The sequence below is a fragment of the Cotesia glomerata genome, linkage group LG1 (assembly GCF_020080835.1).
Source record: "Cotesia glomerata isolate CgM1 linkage group LG1, MPM_Cglom_v2.3, whole genome shotgun sequence".
NCBI classification, from domain to species: domain Eukaryota; kingdom Metazoa; phylum Arthropoda; class Insecta; order Hymenoptera; family Braconidae; genus Cotesia; species Cotesia glomerata.
The window spans coordinates 24,480,714-24,507,130 of record NC_058158.1 but is presented as its reverse complement, the minus strand read 5'-3'; the positions used below and the strand labels follow the sequence as shown (position 1 = coordinate 24,507,130).

Here is a 26,417-nt window from a genome sequence, read left to right as displayed (position 1 = left end):
GGTCAATTACATACTTAACGTATGGATTGTTCCGGCGACGAGCTGTGAACGCATTTTAACTTTCGAGGATGACTCAACCTGAGTATACCAACTAGAGAGAAAGTATCTGGAGGAAATATACTTATACAGGCTAAAACAAAAAAGAGCAATAAGTAGTAGAAATTATTATTATTATCATTATTATTTTTGTTGTTATTGATTTTATTGCAAGACGAGTTTGTGTGGGCAGATATGCTAGCTAATGGTAGTATTTGGTGAATGTACCACAAAATTACTTGATTTAATAGAAAATCTTAAATCATCATGACGAGATTAAAAATTGTACCTATAAAAATAATATTATTATAAAAAATAAAAAATAAATTATGAATCAAAATTATGTTTATGATAAAAAAATAATAATATGGATAAAAAAGCTGAACAAGAAGAGCAGCAGTGCAATTTATACTCAAATGGATTTTAATTTGATTTGGTTTTATTGGGAATCGGTTGGGATCGAGAACAAGGCTCCTCGCAGGCGTGTCTCCTTTGACCTTGCGCCCACACTTGTCCCCTTACCTCTCTTAAATAAACAAAAGATTGTACTTAATATTTATCTGTATTAACATTGGTTTGTGCCTACAGATTACCAAGTGTGGCATCGACAACGGCAACGCTGACGGTGATCAATCTGCTCTGCCGTGTAAGTTGAAAACCTCAGTTGGAAGCCTGAAAGCATTGAAAATACAGTAAAAGCTTACAAGAGCTTTTATAATAATGCGACACGGTAATAGCAATAAAAGCAACGGGTACCTGGTGCACAATGGCGGTGATGCGCAACGTAGTTACTCAACTGATGGTGAGGAGAGTCATCATGCTACCTCCGTAAGAACTTCATCAGAATATGCTATCGCCCACAAGCCCAGCTCTGTGGTAATAATTCTCATTATTATATATATATATATATATATATATTTATATTATTTCATATTTTTTTTTTCTTACTTTTATTTTTATCTCACGCGTCACACATCAGTAAGATAAACCTCGCCTTTCTCGGTCAACAACTGGTTTTCGTCCAGAAAATAACTCTGTTTCACTGAAAATACTTCCTGCATTTATTATTATATTATTTATAATAATAATACTAATAATAATTTTTTTTTATTTATTTTCATTACAGATTAAAATCGTGGTACCTTCTCAACAGAAAAGTCGCCGGTCGACTAATGAAAGGGATAACGTTAAACGTGTACATGTATCACGGAATGGACGTACTGGTTCTGATTTATCGAGAGACTCTCCGCCAAATAATAATAATAATAGTAGTAATAATAATAATAATAATTTTAGCAATAATAATGATAATAATCACAACAATCGGCATAATCAGTCAAACAATGGTTCAGAAACAAATATACCAATTTTTATTACCAACAGTAATTACCGAACAACATCAGATATTAGGTAAATGCAGCTCCGTTGTAGTAATAAATAATAATTTTTATGGTAATAGCTACAAAGCATTTGTAAAGATGATATCAATGAAACATTATTGTTGATTTATAGCCGCGGATCACGTCACAGTCCGGTGCCCAGTTCAAGAATAGATGACAGGGCGCCCAGTCATTATAGCTGTGGATCTGCGAGATCTGGTGGATCGACCGTAAAGACTAAAACCTCCCGGCATGGCGGTATCATTATTGAAACAATGTCCACTCCCAATCCTTTTTGTCCGAACACCAAGGGAATGTGTTGTCTCATGTTGCTCTTAAACCTCAGTCTTATCCTTGTCACACTTGGCTTCGTCATAGTTACTCAAATATTCCAGCCGGTTATTGTCTGGTGAATAATTATCATAATGATAATAATATTGACAATTATTTATATTTTTTTTATACTTATTATTTTATTTTGTTTTGTTTTGTTTATTAGGATCTTAGGCATTGTCTTTGTCATTTTTGGATTCTTAACACTCTTAGGTAGTATGGTATACTGTATACATGTATGCAAAAATTCCAAAAATCCTGGTGAAATAGATCCAGAAGACTTTTATTGGACGCGTTATTGGCAAGGTCATGTTGGCTCAGCTCCAGAAATTCATTACAAGGCTGAAGGAAAGTATCAAGATGACGGAGGAAGTGACCGAAGTAAATATTCGGTTAATTATTCAGAACGTCGCAGTCAACGATATTAAATTTAAATCAATTTTTATTTATTAAATAAAACATTTTATTATAAAGACAAAAAACTTTCCTATTTAAAAAAAAAAAAAAAAAAGCAGGAACAAAAACTTTTGTTTGTTATGAATATATTTTAAATTAAACACACCAAATCGGGTACTCGACTTTTTATGTCTGGTATCTAGTTTTTATTTTTTATAAACGCAAGTCAAATTATTTTTTCACAATGGCTTGGTATAACAAATAGACTGGTATAATGTGCCGTAACAAATAGTTTTTATTTTTTTTTTAACAAATATTGAATTGTTTTACAGTAAATCAACTTCTTCTATTTTTAATAACTCATCAATTATTATTATTATTTTTTTTTTTTTTTTTTTATTGAATTAATATTCATTCAATAGTTTTTATTTACAAATTGTTACCAACATCTTTTTAAATGCTAATAAATTAAAAAATGCGATTAAAAAACTATTAATTTAAATTTAATTTGTTAACATAGTAATAAAAGAATTATTGAGTTTAATAAATTAAAACATCACTTTTTATTTTATTTTTAAGCAGAGGTCGACTCTGATATACTCATAGTAGGCAGTGTACTGTCACTCCAATCAGGATTAGGAAAATTACGCGGTGGACTTGGTACGTTGACAGGAATACGGGTTTTTTGTCTCATATTTTCAAACATCATTTGAATTTCTTTTTTCATATCTTTGTCTATAAGATTCTTGGAAGACATATTACTATGACGATAACCGATATTATTTTCTGTTTGAATTTGTATACTATTACTGCGTGCTTTAGATTTATTTTTACTTCTTGTGTTATTTGACTTTGAATTCATTTTTTTCCGTTTATCAGGTGATTTATCTTGATTTTTACTTGTATCAACTTCATCAATACTTTTTAAATCTATAAAACAATTAATATTAAATAATATTATTATAATAGTTAATATTTTTTGTTTATCTAAAAATATCGTGATTACCTTCTGATAATGATGATGACGATGATGACGATGAATTTAAACATTCCTCACCAGCAAGGCTTATAAATTCCAAATAAGTTTTTTCTTGAAATTTATAATTGTTAGTATCATTATTTGTATTGGATAAAGGTATTTGTTGGTGAGCTGCAGGTGCATTTGAATCTAATGCATCGATTGTAGAGTCGGATAACTCAGATGCATTTCGCCATGCTTGTGGTTCAGGTAATTTGTGTAACGTTGGTGATGGAGTTGAACCAATAACCTTACCGGGAATCATTGTGGAATGATGTTCCGGAAACATCACTCCGTTATCCATTGGGAATTCCCTCAGATCTACCAACTGATCAGCAATATTATTTTGTAATTCTCTGTAAAAATTCGAATTCAATTATTTAATGATTTAAGAGTATATCTTATAAATTCACCTGCTATTTTAGGCATACAAATATTTAAAAAGTAATATAAAACTGTTTCTATATCTCAATTACAGAATATTTTTTTCTACAACAAAAAAATTTTAATAATTATAATAATAAACTAATAATACTGTTTAACAATTCTAATTCTAGGAAGAAATTCAATTTTCAATAAATTTTTTCTGTTAAGAATTAAAAAAAAAAATTAACTAATGTACAAAATTACAAATAAACATACTTGATAGCATTACGAAGTTTTATAAATTCAGCATCTTTGTAAGAAGACATAATTGTTAGTTTTTCTTTTTCTAATTTTAAATAATGCGTCAATTCCGTTTCTTCTTTTAATTCTTTTTTGAGCACATCAATTTGTCTATTTTCTTCTCGTAATTCATTAATAAGTTTTCGATTCGCTAGGTCATTTTTTAATGCTTCATTTAAATCTGTACGTAATCGTTTCATTTCACATTCTAATTCACACTCTTGTTGTTTCGTTTGTTTCAGTAATCCTGATAGTTCTTGAATACGCCTGAATAAAAAAAAATATACTTGTAATATTAATAAATAAATAAATAAAATTGCAAATATAATTTGATTGTAAACAAATATTACTGTTGAAGTATGGTGTTTTCTTTCCGAACAGATTTGTATCCTTCCTCCATTGACTTACAAGTTGATTCTAATTTAGCTATGTTTGCTTCTAATTTAGCTTTGGCAGCAATCGTTTCCAAGTCCTGTTATTTGAACAAAATTATAATAAATCAATGTGAATAATTAAATATGAAATAACTAAATAATAAAAGTAATTTACCATATGAGATGGTTGTCCCGATTCAACAGGAATTCGTAAAAGAGCTTCTTCCATTTCAGTTAAAATTTTGCCAGCTCTGCCACCACCAACAATACTCTCCAGTTCTTTCATCAAAAATGCCAAAGTTCTAACAGGATTTAATTTACGAAAATTTTCATTAGTACCATCATAAATTCCACCACATTGGACACCTCGATCAACGACTAAAACTGATTCAGTATTGTTAATTGTTGACTGGGACGGCATACCTCCACCATAAAAAAATTTATTATCACAAGTCATTTTTTTGGGTGTCATTTGTTTTGATGAATTATCATCTATTAACATATCATAATTATTGTTATGTCTTGATTTATTTTGATTATATAATTTTCTAGCTTCTCTCTCAGAAATATTTTCAGATGATCGCTGCCTTGGTGTCGAGTGAAATTCCTGCTGAGATTTAATTGAATTTGGGCGATAATTTTGCTTAAGTGTTGATACATTTTGCTCGCGTAATATTCTACCCCAATGATAATTATCGAACCCGCAAGATTGTTTTTTATCGCTGTTTAATTTATCATTGCTTATTCCAGCCTTATCAACATTTGAACTCTTCTTTGATTTTTTCTTGACAGTTACTTCAACAGTAGTAGTTTCATTATCGAGAACAACTATACCACTGGAACTCGATTTTGGCAAATTCTGGAAAAAACAAAAAAAAAAATGGATTATTATTCATGATAAAAAAATAAAAAAAAAGTCATAGAACTGATTATTAAAAGAAACTTACGGCTGTACTTTTGGCTTTGATAACCTCATTCGCACAACATCTTACATTTTTTACTGATGGTACTTTATTTAAATCATTAGTTCTACGATTCATTTTAAAAAAACAAACTAATAATCACTTTAAATATACATTAATAAATAAATAACTTCATAGATTTTATAATTCTTTATATTTAAATGCGGCTAATGTAAATATTTGGGTACTAGATCAAGAGTTTTTTTTATGTTGAACTGAACAAGTTGCCTGTTGTTGCTTGTCGCTTAATAGAAGCACGTCATACAGTCAATGACAATAATAATAACAATCGGTCATGCAATCGTATGTACGTTTTTAAATTTTTGAATTAAACGTTTTTTAAAACCGTAAAATGTACGAGAAATCCAAAACTTTCCTAAAATTGTTACATGATGTATTAATAATAATTTATTAGTTTATAAGATTACCGTAAATTAAAGTTATATATCCTTTATATTTATAATGCGCGCCCCCAGATACTCACATTAGCGACCTCTTTTAATAATTCTTTGGGGAAAAAGCGCCATCTAAAATATTTTATTATTAATTAATTTTAAAATTACAATTGAAGTTTTTCTCTCATGATAAATTGTTTGATATTTGATTATTTATACCGTTGAAAGTTTGAATTAGTTTGAATGTTTACAAGTGGTTATAATTACAACAACAAACGTTTTCAATACTTTGTAAATAAATAGTTTTGAAATTAAAAAGTTAGTGTTAAGATATATAAAATTTTTCTTTAGTTAATAGTTCTTAAACTATAAATAACCATGAGGAAAACTTCGAATGGTCGTAAATCTTCTCTGAATCCTGTCAGAGTATCGATACTGGATAGAGATGATAAAGTTAGATCTGAGCCCAGGGTATCAAATATTAGTAAATCAAAAGCACTCTCAGGTACTGATAACTCTCAAATACCTAGACCTCGGATCCGGAGTGCTTCATCTGAACGAGGGAGTATCAGGCGTTCCAATTTAAAACCACCGACTGTTTTAGGTTAATAAAGTTTTATTAAATATTTATTGCTTATAAATTATTTACATTTATTAATTTACTAAAATTATTCATAGGTAAAAAAGCATCTCTTGGTTCGCATAATCAGTTGACTACTCCAATAACACCACGAGTAAGTTCGAATAAACCATATCTGGACTTACCAACAGGACCTAGAGGAAGATCGCCATCAGCTGAACGTGCCAGTGGGTTAAATAGTAATAATTCATCAAAAAAAGATACAAGACCTCTTAATGACAAGAATTTTCAATCGCAAATGCTTAATAGAATTGATACTTTTTTCAATGACGCTCACCAGTCATCAATGCTCAATGCAAATGGTAGTTTAAGACCGGTATCTTTAAAAATTTTTGTATCAGCATCAGATTTTTTATTGAAACTTCTTCATGTTAAACAAGAGCTGAGTTCAAATAATTATATGGAAGAATTACCAAAAATAGCTAAAAAAATTCATTATCCTGGTACGATGGCTAAGTCTTGGTTGAAAACAGCAAACACAATGCACTCTTGGCCGCATGTACTCGGTTGGTTATCATGGCTTGTCGAAATTTCCGAAGCCAAAGTGGTGGCTTTTGAAAAATTTCAATTACACAGCATACCATTCGTTGACGATGAAGAAGGTGAAATAATAAATCGTAATAAATTTACAAAATTATTGGAGCTCTACATCGCTTGGAATGATGGACAGTTTGAGCAAGAGGAAGATTTAATAAAAAAATATGCAGAAAACATTGCTGATAATCTCGGTTGTACTGATGAAAATAAAGTTCGTGTCGATGAAGAAGCTTTAGAAACTAAAAAAAAGTACGATGAACTTGATAAACAGTATGAACAAATGTTAAATAAATTTCAAGAGTCGAAAGACCAAATAAGATTGTTAGAAGAGGATGAAATGAAACAAGAAACTTATGAAAATGCTCAAATTCAAACGTCGAAAGATGAACAAATTAGAATTCAAAAGTTAGAAAATGATACTGATAATTTAAACAAAGAAAAAGAAAGATTGTTGAAGAAAAATAATGAACTTAATGAGTGTATAAAAACCCAGTCGATGACTGTTGAAGAGCGCGATGAAATAGTGAAAAAATGTGCCGAATTAACTAAATATTTGAAAACATTCGATGAACATTTAGAAGAATTGCGCAGAGAAGTTTGGACTCTCGATATAAAATATTCAAGTATGCTTGATAAATTGAATTCCGCTGTGTTAGCCTACAACAAAGATATTGTTATTAATATTACGGAAAATTCGGATCTATACACTTTACCATGTAGTTCGTTGAATGATTTTAAGATAATGAATGATCTCAAACCCAAAGTTGATGCTATTAAACACTTAAATGACAACATGAAAAAGCAATATAATAATTTTACATCAATGATTAATTTGCATATGAATCAGCTGGAGTCTTTGCAAGATAAAAAAAAGTTAATGGAGCAAGAAAAAGATGAAAGGTTGTCGAAAAATGATGAAAAAAAACTTTTGATTAAAAATATTAAATTGCGCGCTAAACAGGATGAAACTAAACTGCGTGATTTAAATAAAAAGTTAGAAGATGAAATTAAAAGTCTTAGAGAATCACTTCCAGATATCCAGGTAGAAGTTAATGAATTACTTGAAGCTCAGGAAAAATTAGATGCTGTAGAAAGGCGTAGAATATATTTAGAAAATTCTGCTGAAAAATTTTTCCATAGGTTTTATGAATTGTTAGCTAATGAAAAAAAAGAATTTTCAAAAAACTTTGATAAAATACTGGAAATTTGAGTTGTGTCATTATTGTCATAATTAATTGTAATTTTTTAACTATCGGGCATGATTTTTTTTTTTTTTTACTTTTGTATTATAGAGATGGAGTATGTTTTAAATAAAAATAAATTCTTCATATTGAACGCCATCTTATTTTTTACCGGCTATCTTAAAAACTACGAATTGATTTATATAGTTATTTGACTAATATTAAATTCATTATTATTTATGAATTTGGTGAATGTTTATTAACTTTGAGATTATTTAATTTTTTATATTAAGTTGATTAATATTTGTCAGTTATTAAAAATGGGTTCTTGAGTTTTAATAAATGTTCAAAAGAGGTTTAGGGGTTAACTTCTGAACTATTTAACCTATAAAACTGTAAAAAAAAATAATAAAATTATTTAAATAATAAAAGTTAGATTAAAAATGTCACAAATTTTAAATAAATTATTTTTAAAAACAAAATTACCTTTATACAGTAATAACGTTATACATAATATTAAATATTTTCAAACATTGCAGACCACTTACAAATTAAGGTATTTAAATTTTCATAAACAAAAATTAAAAAGTTATGTTAATTATTTACGTTTATATTGTTATTGTTTCAGGAACACTGAATCGCTGTATAAATATAGAATATTGAAACCCCGAGCAACGATAAATATTTATCAAATAAGGAATAATTTAGACACTAAATTAGAAGTTGATACAAATGTCCTGAACAATGTGATACTTTATAAATATGAAAAACCTAATTATTTCAAATATATGACGGTCTTTTCAGTTTTACAATTTTCCTTATTTACTGTTATAACTTACTTTTTAATTGATTGGCTGCCAGAGTTCAAAGATGATGATTCTATATTTACTTATGCAAAAAGAAACGTTTTATATCTTTCTACATTTTTATTACCATTTATAGGAGGTAATGAAAACTGATTATAAGTAACTAATTATAATTCAATTTACCTTTGATAATACAAAAAAAATTTTGCAGGAGTTGGATCATCAGCTATAATATGGTTGTTCACAATACGTTCAGTAAAATATATCATTTTGCTTAAAGGTGGTAAAAAAGTAACTATTGTCACTTATCATCCATGGAAAGATAATTTTCAGTTCACTGTTCCTGTTGAAAAGGTATTGATCACATTCATTAAAATTAAATTATATGTAGTCAATCCGGTTTTTATTATTGACATTAATACAAATGAGGATTTTATATTAATTTCAAGCTATTAATTAATGAAAACTTAAGAATACAACGAGTAATTTATTAGAATTAAACTGTAATCATTTTAATTAATACTTTTTACTATCAGCTATTATAATATTTAATAATTTATTATTTCAATTTCAGATATATGTTAAAAAACACCGACAAGAATTGAATAGGATCATGACACTAGGAGTAAAGAATAAACCGTTTTACTTTATGCTTAATAATGATGGAATATTTGTTAACCCAAATCTCTATGATTATGCAATCGGATATTACAAAAAGGAAAAATAAAAAATTTTGTTATATTTATTTATAGTCTTTTTACTTTATCATCGGAATTATCGAATAAAATACTTTATAATAATTTTTTAAAAGTTTTTTTTTATTTAATTAGGTATATAACAAGGTAAGGATTGAATTGAAATATACAATTTTTTAAGGACAAAAATGCATGTTTATTATTTAATATACTTTTTTCAATAAGCTCGGAAAATAACGATATTTATTTTTAGATAAAGCAGCCACACACTTCAATAAAATTATTATAAAATGTAGATTAGATGTAAAAAAATAATTATTTTATTTTTGTCAATACATATTTAATAAGTAAAAAATAAATGATAATAAATTGCATATTTACGTAACTACCAAAGTCAGCTAATCATTTAAATAAAATAAATAAATAGTTATTAATGATGAGAGTGAAAAATTAAAAATATTTATATCAATAATAATAATTAACAAATAAAAATGAATAATGTGTATCTGCTTATCCGCATGAAATTTGATTTACTTCATACATATAATTATTTCTTAAACAATATTAAAATTTTGTCAATGCTTTAGTTTATATACATACAATATTTTTCTTATTATTATAATTTCATAGCTTAAATAAAGATATAACGGTGAAATTTAATTTTTTATTAAATAATTTGTCCGATCATCTTTTAAGATATTTTTTCTTTGCATTATAACGAAGAAACTATGCAATAATAAGAACATGTAAAAACTTTCAATTGTGATTCCTTTCAAGATAAACTATTTTTAATCAATATGTTTATCTATAATTATTTATTCATTTATCTAGACTTATTTAATTGTTTAATTAATTGTAAATAATATTTATATAAAGTAAGAAATTTTCACTTTTAAGAAATCTTTCATTTTTTTTTTTTTTTAATAGTTTGAGTATTTGTCTTTCACCCAAAGATAACTATGTTCACAGACATCTAAAGGTTTTTTTTTTTTTTTTTTTTTTCATTTATCCATTAAATTATTAATAATTCATATTCTCTTTATTTTTAATTTTTATATTTTATTTTTCTAGATCACTTAAAAACTAAACATTCAGCATGTCATTCTCTAGTGATACATTAATTAGTATTTAATTGTTTGTTTTAGCTAATAAAAATTGTCGATTATTATAAAAAAAAAACGACAATTGAATCAATGTGTTTGTTTATTTACAGCGTTTACAGATTAATCATTGCTTGCAACATTCATGTGTGTTCGATACAACGATACAACATTCATGCTTTGAATCAGCATCATTTGGCTGTATCATTACCTACAAATAAGGCACCATCGACAAATTATTCAGTTACTTATTAATTTAATTTAAGCTAAAAATGATCTAGCAACTTATAATTAGTTATTTTTTAATCTTCAGTCAATCACCATATTAGTCTGCACCGATGATACGTCAATATGTAATTGTTATCCGAAGCGTAATTATGATATTTATTCATGTACATTTATCAATTGAAGATAAAATAGTTAAAAAAAAAAAAATAATAATAAAAATGAACAATTATTAACGAAATCGGTAAAAAATTGTATTTTTTTTTTTTAATTTAAATGATTACCTTAAAAATCTACTGATTAAGTTATCCGATTGTTTTTGTAAATTTAATATTAGCAAATTTCTAACGCATTTAAATTAGAATTGAGTCAATGTGAAATAAAAAATTGTTTAAAATAGAAATTACAAATTGGAAATAAAAAAAAAAAGGAAGCTTTTATTAAATTATTTCACTTTCATTCTTATCCAAATTTAATTTTTGACGTTATTTTTATGAAGAAAATTGAAATTAATTTTGGGAAGCAAACTTTAAATAAAATGCAATAAACAAATTAATTTTACCGACAATAATTATAGTGTACCGTTGGCAAAGTACTGATATCGATCATATAATTTGGTTGACCACGAATGAATGCTGCCTTCAACGAGGTCCTCAACATGCTGTCGTAGTTGATCCTCTGTTAACGTTAAGTGAAATCGATTTTTGAGTCCTTGAACAGTTGCTGCACCGCCAGTGCGAAAGCACGGTAGTTGTAAGCCTGTAAAATAAAATAATATGTAAGTTGAATAAATTTTAAAATGTAAGCTATTAATTAATTAATATCATAAAAAAATAAGAAAATCAAAATAAAACAAACCTGACAGCATTATTTCTACAAGATTAACAACTTTTTCCATGTGTTTTCGTGCTGCAACAAGTCCTTGTAAAATAAGATTTTTAAAATGGTGGAACATTTTAGATTGACTACCACCCATAACTTCAACAAATTCAGGTGTTAGCTTGAACGGACTCGTTTCAAATCCTAAATTTCTTGGTGATGTTGATAATATAAAACCAAAATCAATATGAATAATATGTCCATCACTATGCAATAATATATTTCCATTATGTCTATCTTTAACTTGAATAAGATAACTAACAAGACAATAAGCCGCACAACTTTGGACGAAATTATTTTGAGCTTGAGCAAATTCCTCGGAATCAGTAGGACCAAATTCACGCTCAAAATATTGTAACAATGTTAATTGACAGTGTTTTTTAATTTGATGCAATGATACGGTATTTAAAATTGGTTCAATCAATCCACTGTCATTAGATAAACATAAAATTTTGTATGGTCTTACCCACAGAGGTAAACCTTCATCTTGCCATATTTTTTGTAACATTGACAATAATTGTGACGCAAGTAATTCTTGTCGTAAATCATCACCGCATTTAACAATAACAGCTAATAATCGCCATGAAGCTAAATGACCATATGGACTAGATGATCTTATACGACGTTGTTTCAATTCCCAAGGTTCTTTCAATACGGCTGCCGATGGATCCTCTGGATCGTGATTAAATGTCGCATTAGGGGTCGCGGCAAGTTCACTCAATCTTCTTTTAATATCACCAGGTACAAAGACTGGTTCACGGCTATCTGAACTATCTTGACTCAGTTGTGATATCGTATCTCTGTCTCGAGGCTTCCGAAGTTGTAAATACTGCGTAATAAATTAAAAAAAAAGTAACCCATACCAATATTTAACTACGGTTATTTTTAGTATTTAAGTAGAATAATACATTAATAAACAAACCTGTTGTGTAATTTCATCATCCTCTTGGCTCCAACAATCTGCAGGGTCATCATCAAGATAATTAAATGCACCATCTCCGTTTTTATTAACTATACTTTTATTCGGAGTTTGTCGAATTGATTGCTGCTGTGCTGCTCCATTTGAATTATTCGTTGAGTCTGATTGCTCATTACCCGTTAAATTTTCTTCAGACTTAGTATGTCTTAATGAGCTTCCCATTACTTTGGTGGGAACTGGTGAGGTATATAAATCCTCTACTTCTAGAACTTCCACGTAAATAATGTACGGAGCCTATTAATTAATAAAAATAAACAATAATTTATCAGTAATAATAATATATCAATTATAAATTGCTAATGATTCTTTCTTTCTCTCTTATTTTTATTTCGAAAGTTATGAAAGTTTATATGTTTATAACAGACACATATGTATCATGTTAAAAAGAGAAATCATGAACAAAATTACTTACCTTATCTTTACTATTGAGGACTGCAGCATATTGCGGTGGTACTCTTACGATATGATGTGGAATTGTACTATGTAACGGAAGCCACACTCTTGCTGGTAAATTTAAGTTGAGTGTATTCAACTCAGCTACTAGTTGAACGGTTTTACTCTCTTTTGTAGGAATAGTTCCAAGCAATTTACCAATTGATATCAGTGCCTGAATAAACTCAAGCTCCGGAGCAAGCCGCGGGGCCTAACAAATTACAATAAAAATAGTTTTTCATTAGTATTCTTGTCTATCTAATAATGGTCAATGATGATGAATGTGATGAATTGATAAAATTATTTATAGTGTATTTAGTATTAATGAAAACTAGTAGTTTTTTTTCCTTACATTACAGAAGCAATCAGTCTTCTGACCTCGTAAGTCATTAACCACACCTTGGCAGGAATCAAAACAGGTACATCCGTTGTCGAATGCTCGACCAGAACTCAAGTCCCCAAGACTTACTTTGTTTACTACACCTAAATAATTATTATAATTATAAATTTATTCAAGAAAAAATATTTATGATAATTAATTTTATAAAATAGTCATTAAAATTAATTAAATCAATCAATTGAATAAAAACGATTAATTGAATTAAAAAATATAAAGTTGAAAGTATGATTTTCATTAAACGTGATCGAGTAAACTCAAGCAATATGATAGCTATTGAATTATTTTAAGCTTACATACTTGAATGGTGAAGTAAAATTTAATATTTTACCGGAATGGCTTCGACGTAACGATTGAAAAAGACCCGTAGCATCAGACTGTGATCTTTGGTGGGTTTTTTTATTGGGTGATGCCACCATTTGAGCAGTAGGCAAGGGTGGTGGCGCGGGTACTTGTATTCCGCTAAGTTTTTGCTTCCTCGTTATTTCACTTCCCTTTGGCCTGTTTTTTCTATTCAAAGAAAAGATATTTTAATTAGTTAAAAAAGAAAAAAAAAATTCTAATATGATTTCCCAAAAAATGTATAACTTTTTAAGTTCTAAATCAGTGTCAATTTAAAAAAAAATTTACTGTCACTCATATTTCTAGTTAGTTCGATCCCCCTTGTATGTCGAATCATAAAATAATCGTAATTGAATAAAAAAATATAAATAAATAAGACGTACCTCAATTCGTCAGATAAAATAAGATTTTTGAGCTTGGTCCCGTGAGACTTCTTTTTAGATGGTAAATGAGCATCTGAGCTGTACGCATCTAACAGCCAAGCGCACTTTAACGAGAAGTCTGCGGCTTGCTTACATCTGTAATATGTATAAAGATAATTACCAACTTGATACTCATTAGAAAGTTCTCATAAACATATACATATGAAACAAATTTTATGAATCAAATTAAATAATACTTCTTACCTATGAACGAGATACGGATAAAGAACCTCTGTGACGTCATGTAATTGTATGTACATCAAGATCAATTGTGGTAAATAAAAGTCCACATCGTTATCTGGGAAGCTAAATAACTTGTTGCCTACAAAAGATAATAATTAAATTAAAGATATAAAAAACAAATTTAAAGTATTGCAACAGAGATTAACTGTTATACTTTTTATGATATTATAAGGTTATAGGAATTAATAAAATCAATAACAAAAGAAACATTGTTTTAACTGACCGAGATAACTCTGAACGCCAGGTTCTTTAGAATTGAAGAGATAAGAAATAGCCATAGACATATCGAAAATTTGGCTTTCAAATAACCTAAGAAGACAACTCTCAGTAGGTTTTGGTTGAGCTGTTTCTTGTCTTCGTATCTCAAGTGGTTTTTTAGAGGTATCATCATCCGGTTGTGTAGCACCACAACACAAAGTCATCGCAGCACCAGCTAATTCACTTTGCATTGCAACTTCAAGTGTATTGTGATAACTATTATTACCACAGCTTGATTTTTCATCGCGTAATTCATTCGAGTAATCACTGTTTACATTAATCTTCTGAGGTTCTCGCATCGAAGTTCGTTCGCTATTTACGAATGTCTGTTTTTCATTAGCAACAATATACTGATTTTGATGCTGTTGTTGTTTTTGTTGGTGTTCTACACTATCAAGGCATTTTTCTGGTATATTAATACACTGTTGCATATCCTTTGATTGAGATTCCATAACTTCCAGTGACACTGAACCGGTATCATCACCATCAATAGCATCAACACAATCCATGTCACCGGCCTGTGATAACGACGAGTCTAAGCTTTCACGACTATGTAAATGGTCAACACTAGATTCTCGAGTTGTTGCAGTAGCAGCATCACTGGAACCACTATCTGACCCGCAGAGTATACCCGAATCATCCGAACCAAGACTCGCCAAGTCTTCACGTTCACGGCTACGTGATTTTATAATTGATGATGGACTCGATACTTTTATTACTGAATCTGGTGCTGTTTCACATTCTGGACTTGGTGTTACATCTACTTCTGGAATACGTTGTAGCGCTGAATCAAGACTTCGATTTCTGTGATGCAGAGTCAGTGTTGTAACAGTTGCTTGCGGTACCGGAGGAAGTAGGATACCCATCGACCTGAAACATTAACATTATACAACCATTGTTTTTTTTTTCTTCAATTTATCATTACTGTTTCATCTTGTAATATTATTATTTAAATGCTGGTTTTTAACTTAGTGTATTTTTTTATGCAATACTTAAAAGTTATTAGATATTAATCATGTATTTGATAGACTTTTCACGTACGATTATTGTCATAAGAAATAATGTGTCCTACAGTTTATCATAATACACTACTGTAATTTAATTTAGTTAATTACAATCTCACAAGGGATGTATCATTATATGAAGCTTTGCGAAATCAGATAAATTTTTTAAAGTGAAATTCACCCAATTTTAGTAATTAAATATAAAAAAATAAACATTTAAAAAATTTTTTTTCTTCACACTATTCTATTTTATAATACCTACCACGAAAATGATCAAAAATATATTTTTCAATGTTTCCGTATTCTATACGTCAAAACAAATAATTTAAAAACGGTCAAAAATCTTTTTCTCTTCTTAGACTTGCCGAGAGAAACCGTACTATCTTTGTCGCATTTACAACAGCAAAGCTATTGCAAATTAATAAATTTTTCTTAAACAAATACAAAAAGTGTGCTAAAAAATAAATAATTAAATAATCTATTGAATAGCAAAGCATTTTTTCTAAAATTTTTCTTAGTATAGGAGAAATTTATGAACCTCTAATAACTGAGAACGCCTCTTAAGAAAAATTCAAAAAATGTCAATTTTTCAAATGATTTATTGAACAATTTTTTTAAGCGAAAAATTTTCATTTTTGAATTTTTTTTTTCATATTATTCTATTTTTGATGAAATTTTAGGAAAACATTAGTTTTGGGAATTGAAATATTATGAATCGTAATTCCAAATAGCTACCTAATGTTGAAACACTAAACAAGATTTTTAAACTCACAAATAGTATTTTAAAGAAATTAATAAAAATAATTTTTTTTTTTTTAAAGACTAGCTTAAGACATTTATTCAGTAACTGATAAGCTTCCTCGAAATTGAAATATAAAAATACAAGCTGCTTAGGGAAGCACTGTCCATGAATTACGGCCGAGATTTCATAAGCTGTACACAACTAAACATCTAAATGAGTTAAATAAAACAAAAGAGATGTTACTTGTAAGTTATAATTAAAATTAAATAATAATGAATAACAATGCATAAATAAAAAAATTAGTGAAAAAAGTAAAAAAAAATAAATAAATAAAATAAGATGATGATGCGGGTACCTAAAGTCCAAGCTATGGTTTCGTTGATGAGTGGTCAGTCTGTTGCGTACGTTGATTGGTGGGTTTGGCCTGCCATGGACAAGAGGAACATTGCAGCCAGATGATGATTTGTGACGTTTGATATGTGTCACACATTCCTGAAGATTTTGTCCACCAGTAGGCACCACTGCCACGGCTACGACTTCGCTCATATTAAAGTTGAACGAGCAATGGCTCGGCTAATGAACAGTCATCTGCTGCTCATGACGCCAATTTACCTACAATTCGCCCAATATTATCAGCCTTTTAAATTTTGCTTACATGCTTTACTTGCTATTATATAATAAAAATATAAATATATTTATTTATTTATTAATAAGCTAATTTAAATTGAAGCTTTGCGTGATGCTATTTATGCATTTATTTTTTTTTTACCATTGCCATTAATGCTCAATTTAATAAATTATTAATTAATTTAAATACCTTAATCAAGCAAAAGCGATATTTGAATTTGAACAAACAAAAAAATTAACCACAAACATACTGTACTTTATTAATTCTTTTACGAGTATGTTCTTTCAATTTTTTTTTTTTTTTGATAACAATATACATACACAATAAAGTCAATTTATTTAGGCACATATACATAATATTTTTATAGCTTTTTCATATCTTCGACACATTTTTGTATTAAAAAAAAATAGCAGTAAAAAAAAAAAAACAAAGAAAAAGTTGTAAAAAAAAAATATTTAGCTATTCATTTGATAAGAGAAGCAAAAAAAATATGTATATAACTATTTACTAACTCGCGGCATTGAATTGATAGAATTGATATCTTGTGAAGAGAATAGGTTGTAATTGACGTCACGTATCAAAATATGAATAAAAAATAAATAAAAGAATAAACGCATATGGAAAAAAATACAACTGAGAAAAAAATATATAATTGCGGAAGTCATTGGTACTAATAGCTTTCGTACACATAAATATGTCTTCATATTTGTAATGAATATCTATTCATATGATACACAAGTAATGTATTTTTCGCAGTTTTCAATGCTTTCATTGGAAAGTAGTAAAGTCAGTAAAATATTTCCGTTTACATGATATCACAAAATCAACGCGTTTAGATCTAATTCAAGCAATAATAAATCCATGTTATTTTATTCAATTGTCCAAAATAAATAAAATATTTAAGCTATTTATTATTCAGTATTTAACGATAAATAAAATTTAAAATTCCACTCCAATTTCAAATAAAAATATAAAAAGTATGTAATTATGTTTTGTATAATACAAAATAAAATAAATGTATGTGTATTTTTTAAATTAACAAAAATAAATCTATACACGACATATGCACAAAAGAGACTTTCACATTATCAGAGAGCGCAGTTTAAAATAAACCTACTTGGCTTTCGTTTTTTTATCATTATTTGCACAAATCTCTATACATATTATATTTGGTATTTAATGTTTGTTGGTTATTGTTTATCATTTGTATTATTGAGAATTGAAAAGATAAATAAAGACAAATTAAAGTAATTAATATTGTACAATATGAAAGATGAAGAGCGTGAAAGCCGTGAAGTGATATGAATAAGGCTAGCAGATAGGACATTAGCGGAATCTAGGCTACGGCATTCCGCTTATTCAGCTTTGCGCTCTAATGATAATATTTTTTTTGCTTCAACTATTAAATATTCTCGTAACATATTATAATTTTTCTTCCTTATCAAATATTTATCGATTTTTTTACTTTTTAGTAGGAGACTGCAGTGTTCTATGTACATACGTGTGATAGATATATAATTTTATTATATATTACGTAGTACTAGACATTATATGACATAGGTGGAAACATTATATATCATATATGATATGTATAAAAGGAAGTCGATCCCGGCGTCTTCCGACACGATGGGTGTGCCGGGCACGAACGAGTAGAGACAAGAGTATAGTAGATGGAAGGAAATGATGAGAGAATGAGCAAGAGAAATAATGGCAAATGCACACACTCACACACATATATCAGGAAAAAAACATAGTCTATGTTGACAATCAGATTGTCACGGCCCGTCTTTACTTTGTAAAGCCAAAACTCAGCATATAGGTATAAATATGCAGAATCGATCATGGATCTTTTCTTCTCTTTTCTTCATTCATATATTTTTTTTCCATTTTATTCCGCTCTCCCGTGTACGGAATTGCATATATTACTAAACCAAATCAAAACTTTGCTTATTTTCCATAAAAATAATCTAAAAAAAAAAGTAAAAGATTAATTAGAGAAATTCACTCACCAAGTATGTTATTTTACAATTCGGTGGCTTATCACAATATCATACTAAATAGGATAAAAACCACCTAAAATAACAAACTGTCAAACTGTTAACGAAACTAAACAAAAAATATTATCAATTATCACTTTTATAATTGGCACAACTTGATCAGACTTTCAACAGACAAGTTGATATAAAAACACGTCACAGACACTTTTAACAGATCCATATACAAATATAAAATTATTAATGCACTCTTTCTCTCTTTTTTTCTGTGCTATACAACTATATGACTTCGAGGGCGATGATACGAATGATGCCAATGAAATCACATACGATTTTATTCACTTATGCTTTTGCTTTATATTGCTCGGTATATACTCAGTTATAAAATTCACAGCTAACAGTTAGTTGGTTAATACCAACGAGATATTGTTCTCCCTTGCTCTTTAAATTTATTCGTTAGCATTTATCTTACTCTCCGTGGTGTAGAGATATGATGTGATGAAGAGAGAAAAAATATCACCTCGATTCGATCTCAATGTTCAAACTATTGTATATACTGAACCCGGGCTACTCCCTCTGATATTTATTTTATATTTTGTTAAATATTACTCAACTTTAATTAATAAACTGTTGTATTTTCACGTTGGTTATTATCAAGTCACAACTGTCAAATTTCAGTGTTAAGAGTATTTTTATATTTGTGAGTAAAAAAACGACGCGTTCAATGTCTGTCTTTACGTAGTAATTTTATTATTTTTTTTTTTTACTTTAACGCCAACGTAACACACAACGACCCTGGTGACTGGTTGTGTCGCGAGTCTCAACTGTTTGTTGCGCACACCGCGAGCTACTCCGCGACAGAACACTATTGCCAACTCGGAGAAATCAAAGTCCGCTTTCAGGTACGTATCAATGGGCTCTGGTACCCGGAGCTAATCATTAACATAAAACAAATTTTATCATTGAAAATAACATACATTTTATAATTTTTTTTAATATAATAAAAAATACTTCATTATATTAAAAAATAACTCATTGCGCAGATTTAATTTTCTCATTTAAAATACAAATAAAATACAACTATATCATCAAGTTTCATTTATAATTGTTTTAAACTTTAATTTATAAAAAAAATTTTTTTCCTTTTTTTTTTTAACAAAATGAATTTTCAACATTTAAAAAATAAAAATAAATTATTGAATCATCGAGAGATAATTTTTTTCAATGAAGAATTTTTTGTTTCAGAATAAGTATCGTTATTTTAGCAACAGCAATAAGAGCGGATGATAAACAAAAAATAATAATAATTGAGAAAAATGAAGACAAGTTTAAAGAAAGATATGTGCAAATAGTGTTGGTAAGACTTGGCTGGGATAATGAGTGGGAGAAAGGTCGTGCAGCTGATGATACTAGTGCGGCTGCACCTAAACTCGCCTTGTGCCGGGGAGAATTACAGTAGATGGAGATGGATATAACGTAAAACATACAACAGACTGAGAGAATGGGGAGAGACGGGACAGAGAAAAAATAGATATTTGACATTACTGGATGACTTGACAAGACTAACTAATGTAAATTTTACATCTATAATATTTTTGATTGTAGGTACAATCATTCATTTTGCTCCGTTCTATTCAATGTCTACATTCACTTTACCTGTACAGCTTCCTCTGCAATCTATTGACTCTACAACCATTCAACTACAAAGTTATTTTTCTCTCTAAAAGCCACTTGTACCTTTTACCTGATTTATTGGTGACCCATGGCTTTTCAATGACTCAATAAATTACAGCATAAAATTTTCAAATTTACGATATTTTCGATATCCATTTATTTATATAGTTTAAAATTTTATGTTTAGTTGTTTTTTATTTTAAATACATGAATCATAAATAATAAATTTTTTAAAAATAATAGTTGTCACGGCCGTAAAGTAAATTATTTAATTGCGGACTTTTATTAGAATCATTGAAATAAATAGAGATTGGCAATATAATATTGCACGCCTCATAAGCGAAGCGTTGAGGTTGTGCTCTACTCTCGACATTTCGAAAAAAGCAGTTTTCTTGAAACTAAAATTGATTTTTTGTCATTTATATCGCACTTACAGGTTAATATGAGTACACTTAAATCAAGTCAAATAATTTGTCAGGCACATAAAATATATTTCAATAACAATTTTTTTTTTTTAACATAGTAAATAATAACATTGAACATAATCTTTTCTGGACGTCCGTGTATAAATGGGTGTACGTGGCAGGGAAATCGGTCGAAAAAATGATCGTACCGGAATAATTTTTTTTTTATTATCTAAAGTAACACACGACGGATTTTCTTAATTAATATGAGAGTTCAATTCACTGCCGTTAAATTATTATTTATAAAAAACTAATATATGACTGTGGATTTTTTTGTATATCTATCTATACATTTTATTATAGTATTTTTTTTTCCTCACCTTAGAGTTATTTTGTTTTTTATATTTTATTATAATCAATTTTATTGTAAAAAATGAGATTATAAGGCGTGCACTTTTGGATTTTCCAAACTTTTTTATTTTAGTTTACAGTAAACTATATAATATCCCGTGTAGAATATAATAATAATGACCATTATAAAGCGCAACACATACACAGACAATATGACTTGTGCTATCTATCGACGATTCAAGTGATAGAATAATGTTTTTATTTATAAACTATTTTTCAATCTCATTTGTACTATTGTACTATGAATTGCGTGATAGTTATAAAATGCCATGTATGTTTATTATTTTATATTATCAACTTTGATGTTAGCTGTGAAAGTACTCAACAATTTTTTTTTTCTTTATGCTGATATCAATCATGTCATTATTTATTTTTTTTTTGTATAACGTTTACTAATATAATATAAAGCTTGCGCGCAATTCTCTGAGTCTTCCATCATATAAACTTTGTATCAACTCGAACTCGATGCTTCCTGTAATTTTATACGCTTTCTACCTGTTTGTTAAAAACCAAGAAATGCCGTCAAGTTTCCTGCATATTTTGATTTAATATTAAATTAACAAAACTCATAATAACAAAGTCCAATTTTTTAATTCAATTCCAGTTTTTATTGACCTTAACTTTGATGATAAAAAACCTTCACATTAATATAAATTGTTGAATTGCATATTAAACAGTGGAAAAAATGTTTGATAAAATGATTGATCAATAAAATACTTTGATAAGCATAGAACTCATACATATACATATACAAGGTATGTCCCAAAATATTATATCGAGTTAATTTCCTGATGCGCTTATCGGTGCATTACGTATATTAAACTTGATCAGACTTCCTTATCAATTATCAGCAATTACGAAACATATAAGTCACATCAGAAATAAGAAATGATAACATTTAACATAAAAATAAATTAGTATACATAACTACAAACAGTGAATGTAATACTATGATGTACAATTATTTAATAAGGTTGTAAATATGTATGATGTACATACATAATATATAGCTCGATTATTCCGCGTGAATTCGTCAATAATTGACAGTTTAACCACTGAGTTGAATCTATCGTTATATAATGCTAAAAAAAAAAAAACAAAGAATTTCATTGACATGAATTTATTTTTAAATTCAATCAATAAATAAATAAAAAAATACAAATGAAATATACTGCTGTTACACTTAAAAGATTTATCAATAAATAAAAAAATAAATACAACATTTACACTTGAAAAATGATTGTTTTTATTGTAAATGAAAATATTTTTTGCATTTGAATCAATAAAATTAGCATAGTTAACATGAATTTGCATAAAATAGATAAGTATTGTCGACAACATAAACTTAATTCTATAGTTATTATTTGGAAGTAGGGACCATAACATTCAATTCTTAATAATTATTTTTGAATACAAAATTTTTTTTCTTGTTTTATCAGAAATAGATTAGCTAAAAAAATTTTTTTTTGAAAAAAAAAAAATATAAACATTGACATTGAAAAATTTTTTTTTGTCAAATTTTTTCTTTTTTATATGTAAAACAGAAAAAAAAATAAACATTTAACATTTTATTGCTCAAAATAGCGTGAACCTCACTTCTAAACAAACACCGATTATAATTAGTATGATAAAATGATGAGCACGTTAATAGAATTATAATTATTTCTGAGAGAATTCGCAAGTACTAGGCTCGTAGTTTGAAACGATCGATAATTCACAAATTTACTTGACAAATTTAAATATACATTATCATTATCAGATGAGACAAAATCATTTATACATATCAGTAATTGGATTTAACATCTGCGGGTTTTTAGCGATAATCATTACTGGCATACTAATTTATTCTTTGTTTATATGAGTATTCGTAAACATAAAATACTACTCCAGAATTGTATTATACAGGCAAGATGTAATACTTTGAACGGTAAGGCTTTACTTCAATGTGATTACATAGCCCTGAAATTCCAGTCTGAGAGATAAAATGCTGTGCGCCTTGAACTTAAACGGTTACAAACGTAATAATAGTATTATGCATACATATGTATACAATTCGCCAATACACTGTTATCAAGTGGTAACGGCACAAACAAGTGAGGTGAGAAAAGAGACAAAAGAAGAAGCTGAAGAGAAACTAGTCTATTGAATTTGTCGTCATCGTGTTGTTGTTCTTGTTCGTGTTAAGATGTCTTTGGTGTGGTATAAGAGTTGCCGATGTGTAGAGTGCGACTGGCATTCTTTGCGACCTACTCCAAGAGAAATTTACCGACGAGACAAGATTTAACTTTTGACACTTTTATCGAAATACAGAAACATTAATTAATAATAATGTAATAAAAATAATAAAAAACAAATAATAGTAAGTTTAATAATGTCAGAAAGAGATGAAAAATGAGGCCCTGAATAAAAAAAAGTATTGAGACAAAGAAAAAAGTATTGAAAAGTATTGGATTGATTAGAAAACCAATACTTTTCAATACTTTTTTCTTTGTCTCAATACTTTTTTTTTATCAGGGGGACGATGAACTTAACTGCCATTGAATGCATCGTCATTGACCCTGGCCTTAGAAAATATTTTGGATTATTTTATATTTTATAAATATAAATATAATTTGTGTTTAGATTAAATTAATATATTGTGGATACAAAAGTATGAACATGAGCACAATAATACTTACACTTTATTATGTATGTTGAAATATAAATATAATTTATCCGGTTAATGTTTGGGAATAGTATGCAAATAAAAAATTTGTATTACAGCCTATAGTATTTATACATTTATGCTAGTATATTAATCGGGAGATGCTTTAATCTTTGCTCCGTTATAATTAATTAACTATACACTTCCTATTAAGATGAAAAATTTATAATATATATATGAGGTTTGAGGTTTGAGGATGGTTTTACTTGTATCACTGTAGAGTGTTTTACAAGGGAGGGTGGGGAATTATTGTCTCTCCACTTTTTTCTCCGCAATATAATCTCTCAACCCCGTCATCATAACTCTCAACCACTTTTTCGTCCCCACCCCCCTGCATGTCAGGATTTTTTCTTTCATGCCCGACACACATGTGCTGCGAGTGTGGCCGACTTACGCGTTATAATCAGTACCTGCATTTGCATTACGGTCTTAAATAGTATGGAGGTACTTCTATAATGACATTTTACCTCCATAACTATATGGGAAAACCACAGAAAACCCGACCGGTACAGAGGCTGGCAATGAAACGCACATATTCTTAGTTTATAATCATTGAAAAATATTGGTACGCGCCGGAATCGAACCCTGGTCCCACTCTTTCGAAATGCAGGTACCGAGCCGATTAGGCTATTGCCAACCTTATAATATATATATATATATATATATAGCATAAGCAGCAGCATATATATATATATATATATATATATATTTTTTTTTTTTTTAACAGGAGCTTTATTTGGGCACTTCCAGTCGTGAGATATCTCCACAGCGGCCGGAAAAAATTATAAAAATTCTATGAAAATCAAATATGAACGTCTCAACCTAAAATATCTCAGGAAATGCCTAAAAATACAGCTCCTGTTAAAAGCAGAACTCAAAATTTCAATTTTAAAAAGTTATTCACGGAAATTGAATTTTGGCACATCCTAATATATATGTAAAAAATACTCAAACTCAAATGATAGGCTAAACTTTTAGAAATTTTGAATTACAATATCTAGATATAAACAAAATACTAATGAAAGTAATGAGTAGATTAAAGTAAAATTTTAAGACAAAAAAATCAATATGGTACATATGTATATACATAAAATATCTAAAATTGTTATTGGTTATTGATAAAATTTTTAAATTGATTTGCATAAAAAAAAATTTTAAACTGTACCTAATTATATAAATATTTAAGCTCTGTATGTACGTACAATTTTTAATTTATATTCTTTAGGAATGTGCACGAAAAATAAACTCATGTTAAAAGTTAGTCACGGAAATCGCGATTTTCGTTGAAAGATTATTTTTCAAATTATTAAAACTTGGCTACAATCACTGAAGCGCTTTCCCCAACCGCTTAAAAAAATTTGTGGTCGAACCTCGCTATAAGAGCAACCGAAGATTCCAAAGAATTCGATACTACAAAGTACGCTATTGAAACTCTCTTTTATATAGCATAGCTTTATATTTTAATATAAGTCGAGCAATTCAACCGGAATACAAAGGTCTCTTTTACAATTAAGCAAAAACACCAAGAGTCTCTATGTAGCGAAGTTTGGACGGTCAATGTTGTCAAGTATACAATAGTGGGGTAACTAGAATTTCAGGAATTTCCCCCTACAACTCTGACAGTCTTATAAAGAGGTCAGACTGTACTTATAAATTAATTTGCTGGGGTACACGAATTGATAAAGACAATTAAAGATTGACATGAGCATCCGGACACGGTCCGACCGAAAAGGCGAGACACACCGGAAGAACATTAACGATATGTTCTTTTATTGATATATATATATATATATATATATATATATATATATATATATACATACGCACTCATGTGTGCGTAATACTTATATACTAATGCCATATTCTAATACAGTATCACGTAATGAATGTTGAATCTACGCGGTCTTTATTGCATCAACTTAACGGTTGCAGGTGTGCATTATCTTGAGCGTAACGGTCGTTGTATTTTTTTCAATAGTTATGTATTTATTACGTACGGTTACGCAAAAAATTGGCTATTTTTATTTTTTGTATCCCGGATGAAAATAAGTTAGTTCAATATGTTTTACAAATCAGCTCGATTTATTATTTTTTAGGCAGAATGCCATGTCTACTTAAAACCTTTCTATTACTGACCACCTCTACTCAAAAGTAATGAAGC

The 26,417-nt window shown here is 28.5% G+C and overlaps 5 protein-coding genes and 1 long non-coding RNA gene across 9 annotated transcripts in view; 4 read left to right on the top strand and 2 right to left on the bottom strand.

The window, feature by feature from the left end:
• The window catches only part of LOC123275138 (probable serine/threonine-protein kinase ndrD), a 19,183-nt gene extending 16,585 nt beyond the window's left edge, over positions 1 to 2,598 (top strand). The window contains exons 3-6 of one of the 2 annotated variants that reach the window (XM_044743065.1): positions 625 to 864; positions 1,163 to 1,446; positions 1,549 to 1,824; positions 1,915 to 2,598. In XM_044743065.1, the coding sequence (XP_044599000.1) occupies positions 757 to 864; positions 1,163 to 1,446; positions 1,549 to 1,824; positions 1,915 to 2,176 (930 nt within the window). In that variant the 5' untranslated portion in view covers positions 625 to 756 and the 3' untranslated portion in view covers positions 2,177 to 2,598. Of the gene's footprint in view, positions 1 to 624; positions 913 to 1,162; positions 1,447 to 1,548; positions 1,825 to 1,914 lie in introns of both variants that reach the window. The other variant, XM_044743064.1, reaches the window with a different exon arrangement.
• A 112-nt stretch (positions 2,599 to 2,710) lies between these two features.
• Positions 2,711 to 5,430, bottom strand: LOC123275137. Its single transcript, XM_044743063.1, has 6 exons — positions 5,150 to 5,430; positions 4,378 to 5,061; positions 4,179 to 4,300; positions 3,805 to 4,095; positions 3,151 to 3,518; positions 2,711 to 3,074 (listed from the first exon to the last, which is right to left on the bottom strand). The coding sequence occupies exons 1-6, from the start codon at positions 5,240 to 5,242 to the stop codon at positions 2,719 to 2,721; spliced, it is 1,914 nt and encodes a 637-aa protein (XP_044598998.1). The 5' UTR covers positions 5,243 to 5,430; the 3' UTR covers positions 2,711 to 2,718.
• Positions 5,431 to 5,778: 348 nt separating this feature from the next.
• Positions 5,779 to 8,062, top strand: LOC123275136 (kinetochore protein NDC80 homolog). Of its 2 annotated transcripts, none has more exons than XM_044743061.1 (2): positions 5,779 to 6,163; positions 6,238 to 8,062. In XM_044743061.1, the coding sequence occupies exons 1-2, from the start codon at positions 5,938 to 5,940 to the stop codon at positions 7,944 to 7,946; spliced, it is 1,935 nt and encodes a 644-aa protein (XP_044598996.1). In that variant the 5' UTR covers positions 5,779 to 5,937; the 3' UTR covers positions 7,947 to 8,062. The 2 variants fall into 2 exon arrangements, with proteins under 2 accessions (XP_044598996.1, XP_044598997.1); XM_044743062.1 differs by having other exon boundaries at positions 5,779 to 6,165; positions 6,243 to 8,062.
• Positions 8,063 to 8,184: 122 nt separating this feature from the next.
• On the top strand, positions 8,185 to 9,468 carry LOC123275140 (transmembrane protein 223). Its single transcript, XM_044743066.1, has 4 exons — positions 8,185 to 8,473; positions 8,546 to 8,862; positions 8,935 to 9,077; positions 9,298 to 9,468. The coding sequence occupies exons 1-4, from the start codon at positions 8,361 to 8,363 to the stop codon at positions 9,448 to 9,450; spliced, it is 726 nt and encodes a 241-aa protein (XP_044599001.1). The 5' UTR covers positions 8,185 to 8,360; the 3' UTR covers positions 9,451 to 9,468.
• Positions 9,469 to 11,231: 1,763 nt separating this feature from the next.
• Positions 11,232 to 19,878, bottom strand: LOC123275135 (phosphatidylinositol 4-kinase beta). Of its 2 annotated transcripts, XM_044743059.1 has the most exons (11): positions 19,079 to 19,877; positions 16,797 to 17,053; positions 14,661 to 15,565; positions 14,399 to 14,516; positions 14,156 to 14,290; positions 13,762 to 13,940; positions 13,386 to 13,516; positions 13,014 to 13,244; positions 12,545 to 12,835; positions 11,602 to 12,451; positions 11,232 to 11,502 (listed from the first exon to the last, which is right to left on the bottom strand). In XM_044743059.1, exons 2-11 carry the CDS (start codon positions 16,985 to 16,987, stop codon positions 11,315 to 11,317), a joined length of 3,219 nt encoding a protein of 1,072 aa, XP_044598994.1. In that variant the 5' UTR covers positions 16,988 to 17,053; positions 19,079 to 19,877; the 3' UTR covers positions 11,232 to 11,314. The 2 variants fall into 2 exon arrangements, with proteins under 2 accessions (XP_044598994.1, XP_044598995.1); XM_044743060.1 differs by lacking the exon at positions 16,797 to 17,053 and having other exon boundaries at positions 19,079 to 19,878.
• LOC123275142 lies at positions 19,869 to 20,870 on the top strand. The gene is made up of 2 exons (XR_006511637.1): positions 19,869 to 19,965; positions 20,309 to 20,870. It is a non-coding gene; the product is annotated as an uncharacterized LOC123275142 (long non-coding RNA).
• Positions 20,871 to 26,417: the final 5,547 nt, after the last annotated feature.